Raw genomic sequence first — 13,312 nt, forward strand, 5'->3', positions numbered from 1 at the left:
AGTGCCGTAGGTGCTGTGCTGCAGCGACCTGCTCTGAGCGAGCCAAGCTGCCTCCCTTGGCTGCAGCACAAGGACAAGCTCTTCCATGGCCTCAGGCTCATCTTTCTCATTTACGAGAAACCCTTAATGCTTCCATAGAACAGTATTTTGCGTTTTTTTGTTTTTAGCTAAATAACCTCTTCATTCTTCATTTTCTGTTATCCCACACATACACAACAAGATGTGACTTTTTTGACTTAAAATCGCTTTTATTTTATATGGAGAAAACCAGTAGGAAGAAAGTAACAAAATTAATATCTGCCTGAAAGAGCACAGGGCAAGCATCATCCTGAGATCCAAAAAATTCTCCAAACGCAAAGGCTGATAGATTTTTGAGATGTACCTATATTGCAAGATGCTGAGATGCTTGGAGCAGTAAATACCTACGCTGATCAAACCATGTGAAATAGCCTAGGCAGAGCGACTTACAGCTCAGGTCTGGGTGCAGCGAGGCACATCGCTTAGGTGCAAAGCAGCAGGGACACCTTGCTGGTTTTGTCCTGGTGCAGCTGGAAGCAGCGGGTCCGTACGCAGCCAGCGTGGGGGCTGCAGCCTCCTCCCGGCTGCAAAGCAGCACCTGGCCATACAGACAGGTCTTTAGGTATGTAAACATGCCGGCTGTAGAGAAAAGTGGAAACCTCGGTGACAAAAGCACAGACAGGATACATACTGCTGAAAAACAAGCCCATGTAGGCTTTTAGTGAGATGGAGCTCTTTACTTTCTGGATAATGTTCTCCTAGGGCTGGGCTAAATAGCCAGGGTTGGCCCTGTTGACCTCAGCGGGACAAAGAGCTCATCCTCAGTGTTGTACCATCTGCTGACCCTGGCTGGGAATGGGAGGCTGCAGCTGAGCCCCACTTTCTTGCCTTCTTGCCTGTGAGTTGCCTTCTTTCTACCCTAAGGCGTTCTGTGACTGCATCACCCCCATACCCGCCCTAACTTGTCTTCTGCCGTTGGTCCAGACTCTAGGATTCTACCACAAACATACTCAGGTTGTTGCTGAAGATGATCCTCCCGTCCTTTTGGCTGCTGCACTCGGGCTGGCAGAGAGCCTCCTGAAGCTGCCGCCGCAGCCCCGGCGGGGCAGTGCCCAGGAAGTTTTTTGTCCCGGTCAGGAAATCCATCATGAGGCCTCCAACTGGGTCCCCCTCGATAAAGCATTCAGTGATATCCCAGCCCGAGGAGAACTCATAAACGTGGTATTCAACACTCAGTCTCTTCAAAACGTCCATGATGCCGCTGGAAGTGATGTAGTGGCCGCAGTCAGTGGAAGGCAAGCAGTGTCTGTACTTCTTCCACAAGCTGGCCCATCCACTACTGTCTGACAGAGGAGGAGGAAAGGTTACTTTTGCAAAGCCAAGGCAGTCAAACACCAGCTAATGCACCTACTAAATGAGTTTGAGTTGTTCTCTTGCTGCTGGCCCAGACCTGGCCAGGAGCAGGAAAAGAGCTTTTCCCTTACTTGAGCCCACTTACATATGTCCATGCCTGGAAAGGGGTAAAACCGTGATCTCCCTCAGGCCTCCTTCCAAAACTCTCCTGTTTGAAGGAAACTCCTAGGAGATGGTCTTCAGCACCAGATTTGTCCACGAGGAGGAGTGCACATGGAGGCACCAGTCCATGGAGCCTACACATACATGCTACCACTATTCTTTGCTAGAATAGTGCAGATGTTTTTATACCTCAAACCTCAATATTAAGTGCACATCAAAGAATATGTACCTGAAAAAGCCAGGTAAAATGCCCGTCAGTCCCAGTTAACAAGGGAAGCAGCCTACCGGCAATGTGAGAGGAAGTTTTAAAGGCAAACACGAGGAAGCGTGCTTTATCCACCACACCATGAGCTGGGGACTCACGGAATGCAGACTCAAAAATAAAAAAATAAAATTTTTGATAAGTGCACCTAGGTGGTCCCAACAGACGTTGGAGACCAAGAGGCTAAGTCCAGGATTGCGCGCTCCCTATGAAATACCGCAGTTGCTTTATTTAATTACTATAGAATAAGTGCTACTGAAATCCCGAGACAAATATTTGTGGCTCTCAAACTTCAAAGCTCTTCAAAACACCAGCAATGAAACAAAAAATAAAAGGTCTCTCTTACCTGATAAAATTATGATCAGTAGTTTCCCATGATGGTTGAGGCAGCTGTGGAAAAACCTGATAGTATTGGAAATATCCTCCACACGGTACAGCATCTAGAAGTGACAGAGTTACACATTGCAGCCCTTATCCCTCCTCCACAGCGCAATGGCCCTTCAAAAGCTTGATCCCTTTCTCTATACAGTTGTTTCAAATTACTTCCCGGTGGCTTCCCAGCCTGTCCAGACTCAGCAGGCATGTTTAGGGATGCCCCACGTGACTGAGCATCACCAGCTCCAGTGGCACCAACAGCCTGGGGTTACACCCAGGGCCCCTCTGCTCAGCCTCCGCCACCAGCTGGATGCCGACCTGCCCATCGCTCCCCTTCAAGCCCAGCAGTTTCGTGGTTGGAAAATGTGTGTAGAGGGGAATCCCCTGGTTTCTGTAAATGGTCCTTGTCACCAGGGGCACTTCTCAGCCTTGTCTGGGCCATGGGGAGGATGGACCTCTTCCAGACACTGAGGAATTTGCACTAGGACAAAGCTGGGCTCATCTCAAACACTGCCCTCGGGACTTGTAACTCAGTCCTTGACCCAGCCATCAACCCCCTGAAATGTTTTCTGGTTGTGAAATCAGCTCTTATGAAATGAAAGCAAAATGAAATAAAGGCAAAATAAAATAAAAGCCAGTAAAGTGAGAGAATAACAGAATTTTGACAAAATACAACTCCTCATACAACATCAGTGTCATCAGTATCAGAGACACAGCAGCATAATTTGTGACCCCAAACCCGGTATTCATGCTCTAACCTTTCCCTTCAGTGCCATCCAAACTACTCTGATAAGGCAAAAAATTCAAGGTTTTCTTCAGCAGCAAAGCATAATTTTCGGTCTCTGTGTGATGGCCTGAGACTCATCCTGTTTTATTGTCCAGCACATGGAGTCAAACCAGTACAAACTAGAGGCTAAAACCAGTGTGAATAGGCAATGAGGTCTGGTGTTTGTAGAGCTGCTGCAGAAGTTACTGCTCATGGAAAAGAGAGTCCTCAGCGCTGGTGGCCTTAACTTCGTGCATGCAGCAGAAATGAAGCGAGTAGTTAAAGCTAGTACTCCATTACCTGGATCATACACTAGCAGTAACTAACTCCTAGTTAAAGCGATACTCCATTACCTGGATCATATGGATGAAGTCGAATTTCTTACAGGAGCCCTTCTCTTTCACCTGCTGTTCATACTCCGAGGAAGTGAGCTGGTGCCAAATAAAAGAGACATTCTGCAGGTCTGGAGCTTGATTCACCAGCTCTGTTTTAAAAAGTAGAAGAAAGACATGATTTTCATCGTTCAGATCAACAGTCCTCGCTCCCCATCAGGCAGGTATAGCCTTACCCTTGTAAGCTGCCACGTGCTGCGGGTTGGGCTCTACGATTTCGTTGTCGATAAGGACCCCTGGGTGCGCAGCCTGCAGTATCCTGATCATTTTCAAATCCTGCTCACCTATTCAATAAACACAAACGCATTACTTCAAAAAGTACATTCATGTGGTGAAAGGATGCCAGCGCTCCTGCCGCCCCCGCTGCTGGGAAATCCCCCACGTAGAATTGAGGCACTCGCTACTTGGTGGTTTGCACAGTGGCATCTAACCAGTCTTACCATGGTATCTTACCGCTCAAGGGGACATATATTTACAGGTAAGACTAAGAACAAGGAAGAGATAAGCAACAGCAGCAATACTCCAGGTAAAGGGACAGGCAGGTAAAAAAAACCAAAAATCAATGCTAAAAAAAAAAAAAAAAGAAAAAAAGAAAAAAGAAAAAAACCCCCAGCATTTATTTTCAACAAAACCACAAAGTTTGAATGGGGGCAAGGGGGCAGTTGGCACGGCTGTGCAACTGCAGCATGGCACTGTGTGGTCTCTGCCTTTGGCACTGCCCCAGGGAGGTGATGGCTGCTCTGCTGCAGGTGTGACACGGCTGGGAGACCTGGGGACCTGCATGGCAAGAGGAAAGACCCACTGACATGCAGCATGCTGGGTCTTCCCTCTTTGGGGACCTGCCACATAGTCTCCGCTCTGGGTAGCTACTAACTAGTTGTTATCTTGAAGCTGGAAATAGAGACTCCTATATTTGCATGTAGGTACCCTGCAAATTTAGCTATTGGTGCTCCTCTGCTGCCATCTAAGCTCTAAAGGAGCAAGTGGCAGCCTATCCTTCTGCCCTAGGAGGTTCCCAGCCTCTTTCGAGGTGATGCAGGTCAACTCTTGTTTCTTTCAGAAAGGCCACAGTACATCAAGTGTACAAAGTCCATCTGGTTCATCTGGGACTATGGAAATAAACAGCAGAGGTGACCACCTTGAGCGGACCTTTGAGAGAATCCTGTCTGTAGCTGACGGTGGGACCTAAAAATAGTCTTGCCCTTGCAAATGTCACACGCAGAGGGCTTGATATGAGATCCTGCATCTTCCCTAGCCTTTCAGCTGGTGTACCAGCTATGAGAAAAGTCGTCATCTTTGGCAGGTGTTGCAGTAAATAGAATTCAAGGAGAGAAATATCAGCCATGCCATCCCTACAGGGATCTCCAAGGAAGGACGAGTCTTTTGAAATTGGAGAAAAAAGAATGCAAGACCATTCCAAGACCATGGAATGCCATGGCAGCGGTACGGGGCTGGCTTAACGCGTGAGAGAAAGAGGCTGCGGCTGCTTCCGTTGAAGGTATATGCACGGACAATACTGCTGACAGGAAGGAAGGTCCCCATGGCAAGCAGCTGAATCACCTTAGACAGACCTAAATGCCAGTTAGAATGTGCCTGGGGTGGGGAGCACCCGCAAGTAGAGGTGCTGATGTGGGATCCCCACAGGCTCAGGGTGGGTGGGAGCCAGAGCATTGCTGCTCCATGCCTTGGGGCTACTGATGGTGGCAAACGGGCATATCAACAGCAAGTGGGTATTTTAAAAGCTGTTTGATATTTTTTTTTTACCCCATCTCTGTAAAGTGGCCTTTGCAGGAGCAGGTACTAATGTCCTCAACTGGGGTGTCTGCAAAAACATGCGGTAAAGTACAATGCTTCTGAGCGGGGACTTCTCTGCTTCAGCTCGCCCTGCCATCAACCCTCCAGCACTGACCACAGAAGGAGGAGTGAAACCCCTCCGCAAACAAGGGAGGTGAAGCCACGATAGTTAAACGAGCCACAGGAAAAACAAGGGGTGAATGAGAAAACGTGATCTGGGCTAGCCAGCAGCCTTTTAGGATGCGGGGTCAGTTACTAATCCCCGTTAATACTTTCGTCAACCAAACTAATTCTGGGGGCTCTTTGAAATCAGAATCCAAGCCTGGAAATGTCAGGGATCAGATACAACCTTTTGCTCAATGCCATCCTAGCTCTCTCCCCTGTCCAGCCGCAGAAGTTCAGCCCTTGCAGCCATGGGCGAGCTGAGGGATTGCGAGTCTGTACCCCCATCCTGTCATCCGTGAGGGGCAGTTACGCAGGAAGCCCAGGGAATTTTTGAGTTTTCACTTTTCCATCAAAACGTCTTTTGAAGAATAAATAAGGGAAAAGGAGGACACTGCAAAAAGTTCAATTTTCCCTTGTGTTTTCTTGGAGTCAGAATTTCGGTTTTATATTACTTAATGAAAATAGAGTAAAATTGAGAACTGAATGATTTCTCCCTGCTTGCTTTCTTGTATGCCTTCCAATATATTGTCAACTGGGGAAAACAATTCACTTAGGAAAATAAGAAAAAAAAAGTGAGAAAAATACTTTCATTTGAAAGTATTAAAATTCAGCTGAAAATACTTTTTAAAGCAAAAGGAAGCTCTGACAAATCAAACTGCCACTACTTTTTTCTTCCTTTTATTTTCTCCCATTTTCCCTAGGAGCACAGTTGGATGTTTCACCATTGCTTTTCTTTCTTTTTTTTTTCCCCTAAACATAAGTGCATTTAGAACAGCTTTAAAGCTATTTTGCCAAAAGACAGGTTTCTCTCTGGGTGGAAATAGCGTTTGCAGTTAAACCCTCCTTATCACTGAATAAAAATGCAGTAGTAACGAACACTCTTGAAAAAGCTAATACCGCCCCATGCTAATGGTTGTGGCCAGCTGGTTTTGCACCACCTGGAGCAGAGCATTGCCCAGTTTTGGCTTCTGGGATCCCTAAAAGCAAAGGAAAAGAGAGAACCTTTCAGGTGGGATAGTCTAAGACAGGGCTTTGGGTGGAGCAAACCTCTCAGATGTCTCTAATTCTCTCTGCTGAGGCTTAAAGATGCTCTCGAACCTAACCCAGAGCAGAGCTCCTTGCTTTGAGACATATAAAGCCAGGTGAGAGTCATCAAGAGGCAGAGACTAAGCTAAGATCATCACACTCCTCTCAATTCTCGGAAAGATTTGAGCAGCAGCGTGTCAGGGGAACTCAGGGAAGGAGGGGGAGAGCACCACTCTCATGCCAGCTCTCCACACCCCATTTTACTGTTCTCTGCTTGCATGAGGAACACTGTTATTGATGTTATTAATGCCTGAGTACTATCCCCATTGCTCAAAATGTCAGTATGACTTTCTGCTACTCATAGGCAGCCCCCCAGCAGCAGCGGTGCTGCCAGGCTCCTTACCTGTGCCACTTCCAACTCCCAGAACATTTATAGTTGATTTTCCATTGCCGAGACTGAAATTATAAGCACACATTACTTAACCACATTATTTCACATGACTTCATGTTTTAATTCCAGTATCTTGGATGCTGCGCTGGCCCAGAGACGTTCATGTTTTGCCATGTGACTTGGGATAGAAACTCGAGCATCCCTTCGGAGCCCAGCTATAATCAGCTGCGTGGTGTGAGCCAGCCCCGTATTAGCAAGCTCATACTTCAAAGTACAGTAGGCATCAGGATATAGTGTTTCTCACCCTTTGCCAGAGAGTTTTCTTCAAGCTGTGGCTGGCACCGTGCAAAAAGGCCTCGGGGAACCCCAGGGTGAAGGGTTCCCTTTGCAGGGCTGTGCCTGGCTGGGATGGGCACTGCTGGGCATACGGGGACAAGGTGAGCTGGGGCAAAACCTCTGCACCCTCAGACAACAAGTTTAGTTTTCCAATACTGGATATAAACACCCAGAAAAAGTAAAAAATCAGGTTATGCAGGTGACTAGAAATCTTGGTTTGAAATTGGGAGGGAAGGTCAGAAACTTCAATAATTTTTATCTTAGAAAAATGAGTTTTGAAAAGACCAAAACACCCTCGGTCACGTGGTTCCTAGCAAAACATTTGAGAACGGCCTGGCCTGAGGATGAGGAGCCCGGGCTCAAGATGCTTCGCTGCTCTGATATGCTTCATGGCCTTATTCTGCTCTAGGGCATGGACCGTGCAGGGGGATTGAGTTTCCCATACACGATCTCAGGAGGTGCCACAGCACCAATTCAGTAAGAGGGAAATGAGTAGTAAATACAGGAGGGTGTGAGTTAGTCAAGGAGCCTTAGCCCTAAAGAGGATCAAGACCCTTTGACAGATCCACAATCAGCTTCATAGGAAACCATGATGTTTTGCATTATTTAAAATTCACATAGGTAAATTTTTCAACTAATATTTCTGAATACAAATTATTTTTTAATTATTACTTTATATATATACCTGATCTGCAGAATAAAAATCTACCTGACCAAATTTTTTTTCTCAATAGACAAATCCAAAAATTACCCGAACTTGAAAGGGCTTTCTTGTGTTTTGGATCCAGGCTGTTCTAAAACTATCTGCAGTCATCCAGGATTAATATATTACATCAGTACTTCCCAAAACTGATTATCATTTGATACTTAAGCAATGTAAATCGACTTAGGAGAGAAATAAGAAGGTCTTAGGGGATTGAGAAAACCAAGAATTAGTCACTAGAAGAGAATTAGAGATGTGTTTCTGTTTGGACTGATGTGTGATGAAGTCCCAAAAGCAGGGAGCTTTCTTTAAAAAAAAAACCCAAAAAACAACAAAAAAAAAAAACCCAAAAAACAAAAAAAACTACCCCAAACCCCGAATAATAAACACCCCACTTTAATCCTTGGCAAATCAGCTAATGAAAAAAGATGGTCATGAAAATGAGGTCTTGATTCTTTCCTTAACATAAGCTGAGAGGCAGCACCGCGTATTAATTGAAATAGCACATATTCTGAATTCATTAAACAGAATATCCTGAAGACTGCTGTTAAGGGACTTAAAACTGAAAAGCATTAAAAGTTCATTCCTGCCCCAGAAAATCCTTAATCATGTTTACTGACCCTTGTCTGCAGGTTGCCTTCCCAGAATAACAGAGGGCTGCCCCAGCACAGTGGAAGTGCTCCTTACCTAGCCATGATGTTGGGCATTTCTTCCTTGTTGAACTCATCCATGCACTGGTGCTCTGTTGAATGATCCAAAAATGACTTAAAGGCTTCGACATACTCCTCAGCTGTGAGACTTCTCATGGAAGGGATCACATATAGCTCTTGAGAAACAAATAAAAATTGTGTCTTAGTGGTTTCAAGGCAAGTGAAGGATCAAAGCACTTACCTCGTGGAAGAAACCCAACCCAACAGAAGAAGCCCAACCCAACAGATGGAACTCAAGCCATAGATTTGGGAATACGGTATGGAGGATGCGTGGCCCTGGAGTCATCCATGCAGGTGGGCTTATGTGAACACTTTCCAACCTGTTCACACTCAGGGTTTGAAAATTATTCTTAGACGCCCTTTGACATCGGTATATTTGTTAAATGTCTCAGGTCAGCCTGAGGAAAATGCCTCCAAAATGCTTAGTTAGATACATGGTACTTGGTTTGCAGAAAGGGAGGTAACTGCAGTGTTTCTCTGGATGACTTAAGGCAAGAAGGTGAAGGGAATCACATGGCAGATCCAAACGTGGAGGAGCCTCCATTCATGCCCATGCTGGACGGTGTAACTGAAACTGCCAGCTGTGGCACACTTGCTATGAGGGGTGATGCAACACAAAACCTGTCACCTGCAGCTGAAGTAAAAATAGTCAGCCCTGTGCACCTCATTTCTGACTCTTGCTGGCATGGGACTGCAATGCACTGCTGGAGAGGTGAATCCCCTGCTGGGAACCTCAGCTCGTGGCCTGGAGGGCCACCGAGAGCAAAAGCACTTCATCCGAACAGGCTCACGATCAGATGTGGGTGGCTGAGACCAAACTTTCTAGCTCTGAACCAACACCCAGGACTATGCAAGGGGTTGCAAACGGCTACTACAAACCCTTACCTTTCTGCTGTCTCACCACAATGACAGTGCTGCCTCCAGGCCACAGGCTCTGGCCAGCTGCTTGCGACTGAGCAGCAATGATAAGACTAAGCCTCGAGGCTCATGAGGAGATGCCATGCAGCTGAGTACTGGCTCTGGGGTCTATCTCAGACAGGGGGCTGCAGTAGGAAGGCAGTCGTAGTGCCAGCCTCAAGGTGTGAGATCAGCATTAGAAGGGTAGCATTCAACAGGAAAAAACCAGCTTTTCCTCCTAAATGAAATGAGGATGACGGACAGGACTCAGCAGAACATCTTCATCCTCATTTTTGCCTTTTGAGGAGCTGCTTATTAATCATCTACTTTTAATTGCCACTGGTAAGAAAACTATGTATGTCTCATACAGGACTGTGCCATCTTAAACTGAATGCCTGTGCTGTTTCCTGTGCTGTATCACTGGTAGCTGTTTTTCTGGTAGGTATGTATGGAGACCCAGTGTCCAGCCCTGTCGGAGGTGAAGATGTCAACATTTATCCTCAACACTTTGAACTATGCCCTAACATAAACCTGAAATCACCTGAATTGCAGTCACTTTAGCATCCTGTATTTTTTTTTTTTAACAATCTCTAACTCCAAAAGAAATAAAACATGTTGGCAGTGATAGCAAGCTGAGTGGGCATTGTATTTTATTCTCCTTTTTTTTTTTCTCCCAAATACCTGAATTATCATGTGGAGCTGTCAGAATCTCTGCTTCAAAGTTCATGCTGGGGAACCTATTCCTGTAAGGAAAGTATAGCACTTCAGTTATTGGAAGAACCTGTGCGCTTTTTTGAAGCTGCATTGAAAATGCAGAATAAAAGGAAGAGGCTCCAGGACAAGTTTTCCTCACCTGCTAATCACCTGAATTGCAGTCACTTTAGCATCCTGTATTTTTTTTTTTTAACAATCTCTAACTCCAAAAGAAATAAAACATGTTGGCAGTGATAGCAAGCTGAGTGGGCATTGTATTTTATTCTCCTTTTTTTTTTTTTCTCCCAAATACCTGAATTATCATGTGGAGCTGTCAGAATCTCTGCTTCAAAGTTCATGCTGGGGAACCTATTCCTGTAAGGAAAGTATAGCACTTCAGTTATTGGAAGAACCTGTGCGCTTTTTTGAAGCTGCATTGAAAATGCAGAATAAAAGGAAGAGGCTCCAGGACAAGTTTTCCTCACCTGCTATTTGTTCTCTTTAACTAGATTAAAGAAAGTAAAAACTTCTTGGTTAGCTGATCACCTGTAAGTATCAGCAATGGACTGGCCACCTGCGTCAGTGCTTGTCTGGGAAGTGTTGTGGAAGATTTTCCTGCCTCTGAAGAACCATTAACCGATCAATACATTGGAAGGCATTAGACTGGCTGATATCACACACTCTGCGAAACCTTTAATCGTGAGTGGAGTAGAAGAAAGAGCAGCAAAATTAGAAAAAGGCTATAGTGAGCTTCAGCATCTGAAGTGCTAAAAGATTGCCTTGGCTCAATGTTTCAGGGACGGGTTTGCTTTCTTTTTTTTTTTTTTTTCCCTTCAGATTTTGCTGGCTGCAAATATCACACTGGGTAATCAACAGAAGGCACGACTCAAAGGGCAGAAGTCAAAGAGGTCATTTGACCATAAATGTTTTCATTCAGTCGTGGTTTCATTCTTAGTTCAGGTTTTTCTTGAAGACTTCCAGCAATGAATGTACATCTTCATTTTCCTTTGACAATATGCCTCGTATCTAAACCAGGGATGAGGTCCCACTAGCAAAGGAAGGGATGAAATTAAGCTGGAGCAAGGCCCTCATCTCTTGAAAAAAAATAGTATTGGGGTAAAGCTACCTATGCAAGAGGAATAGTCGTCTGCTGGGGAACCACGTTTCAATATCAACATGCACAGCAAGACTTGGGAGCAATACTCCTCTACAACTCGGCTTTAGACATATTGCTGCAGCCAAAGCTCTGCTGGTAGAAAATGTTTCATGACAAGCAGCCTGCAACGGCAGTAAGGAGCCCCGAGTCCCCTCTGCCAGGGAAAAACCACCCTTGTGAATAAGAAACCAGCCAGGAAGTGGAAAAGAAAGGAGTCTTTAGTGGGGCTTTGAGATACAAATATGTAATGACTGTCCTAGCAGGTAGCAAGGAAATGGCCATGTGTGCAAATAACGCCCTGCTTTGGTTGATTAAGAAAAGACTAAGATGTCACAGAAGTCTTGGAGATGCTAGGGCACTGCCAGAGTCCTGCAAGACCAGTTGATTTCACCAGAGTTCACTGCCAAAGACACTGGCTCTCATGAGGTTTGTCAAAGGTCTCGGTTCCACCACCTTGACCTCACATCCCCTCAGAAAAGACCTCACAGAAGTTCAGCAACAACAAGCCTGAACTCAGCCCACCTCCTTAAGCTCCAGCTTGGCTGCAGGCCAGTCCCTCCAATTTCCTCTCAACCCTCTGACCTCTTCCATCTCTGCCTGTCAAAACAGAGGATTATTTTGTCCTCTCAGCTGGCTGAACCGAGCAAGATGGTTTCCAGAATAAATCTCCCACTAAAATGCCGAGGGGTAGCGTGGCTTCCCCTGTGCAGAGAGGAACAGCTCTCAGGGACATGAACTCCATTTCTGATGGGTCAAATGTTTCCAGACATCCCAGGCAACCTGCCAGGTGACCTGGACAGACTGCAGTACAAGTATTCACCAGGATGGATGATGCCAAGATAAGTCTTCCACTGCGGCTTTTGCCATTGCTCCCCAGGCAGCCTTTCTAAATTGGTTAACACTTATTGCTGTGAAGGTGAAACAGGCTTAATTATTGCTAGAAACAAATGCACTTCCTCTAATATCTGGCTTAAAATCTAGCCCAGATCTGAAAACTGAGTGGGATACTTTGGGCTGCCCATCAGGACCCTGATGCCCAGCAGCAGGGCTGAAGCAGTGACTGCCAGCGAGCGGGGTGCTGGTGGGCAGCTGGTCCTGCCACGGCTCCTGGCTAAGTCGAAGCTTGCTGTTAGCAAGGTTAAACTTCTTCCCCTCCATGAAACGAGCAGGTTGCATTATGGATTGCAGATGCAGGACACAGAGGCATTTCACAGTGCCACTTTAAGTTCAAAAAGTCGTTAAATCCAAGATGCTTCTAGCAGCACAGATTGCAAGAACACTTTCATAACTCGTAATGTCACTACACCTGAACTTAGGCTCCTAAGGGGCTAAAGGTCTCCTCACAAAGGCCAACCTCGCCCCATTTTTCGCAGGACATGGGCACATCTGCTGTTACTCCCACCTCACACACACCCTGTGACACAGGGACAGCAGGGGCTGGCTCTGGCAGCCGTGGGGAAACGCGCACCCTCGCTCCCTTCCAAGATCCACGTACCTCTTCATCTCCGGGGCCGGGTCCATGGTCGGGGCAGGTGCCGTGCTGGTCCACAGCGGCTGGGCGTGGGTCTGGGGGTTAGTGAGGTGCCTGACCTCTATGTTAGCATGTCCACCTGCCGTCCCGCTCTGCGCCGGCTGCTCAACCCACCGTGACGCTGGTGGTGACCCCGGCGTGTGGCCACAGCTCTAGCTGGCTCCTGCTGGGACAGGCGGCGTCACTGGAGCGAGAAGGGGAAACCTGAGCCCCGCGGGGAAGGACTGAAGGGTCGGGACAGGCGATGCCCAAGGCCTGACGTCTGCGGGGCTGTCCTCATCGCACGGGAGCTGAGCTGTTTCCACGGGAAGAAAAAAAATGAGGGGGAGGGGGAACCGATTGAGACTTCCAAACTTTTAAAACTCGAGTGGAAGAGGGAGAATAGGGGCTTCCTGACTGCCCAGAGACCTGAGCAATTGATACTAACTTCTCCAAACCCGAGGGAAATGGGGCATAACAGCAGTACCTGCCAGCGGACACGGCAGCCCCATGGGCAGCCTGGCACTCCCCTGCCCTGCGAGGGGGATGGGCAGCCAGGGCAGGGGGCAGCGAGCCCAGCCTGCTCCCACTCTGCTTGCTACA

General features: G+C 46.8%; 1 protein-coding gene across 1 annotated transcript; it reads right to left on the reverse strand.

The window, feature by feature from the left end:
* Positions 1 to 1,005: 1,005 nt before the first annotated feature.
* On the reverse strand, positions 1,006 to 12,720 carry LOC104497908 (histamine N-methyltransferase A-like). The gene is made up of 8 exons (XM_010141212.1): positions 12,695 to 12,720; positions 10,357 to 10,418; positions 8,431 to 8,569; positions 6,717 to 6,769; positions 3,505 to 3,612; positions 3,290 to 3,420; positions 2,142 to 2,235; positions 1,006 to 1,361 (listed from the first exon to the last, which is right to left on the reverse strand). The coding sequence occupies exons 1-8, from the start codon at positions 12,718 to 12,720 to the stop codon at positions 1,006 to 1,008; spliced, it is 969 nt and encodes a 322-aa protein (XP_010139514.1).
* Between the last annotated feature and the right edge of the window lie 592 nt (positions 12,721 to 13,312).

Source organism: Buceros rhinoceros, unplaced genomic scaffold, assembly GCF_000710305.1.
Source record: "Buceros rhinoceros silvestris isolate BGI_N320 unplaced genomic scaffold, ASM71030v1 scaffold26348, whole genome shotgun sequence".
Taxonomy (NCBI): domain Eukaryota; kingdom Metazoa; phylum Chordata; class Aves; order Bucerotiformes; family Bucerotidae; genus Buceros; species Buceros rhinoceros.

What these genes read in the sequence shown, in the direction of transcription:
- LOC104497908 (XM_010141212.1), bottom strand. Translation starts at nt 12,720, where the DNA reads ATGGACCCGGCCCCGGAGATGAAGAG. An exon ending in GGGAGTTGGAAGTGGCACAG is followed by an intron (nt 3,613 to 6,716) that starts GTAAGGAGCCTG and finishes TTTATTGAATAG; the next exon opens with GTGAGCAGGATTTGAAAATG. An exon ending in ACTTCATCCATATGATCCAG is followed by an intron (nt 2,236 to 3,289) that starts GTAATGGAGTAT and finishes TGTCACTTCTAG; the next exon opens with ATGCTGTACCGTGTGGAGGA.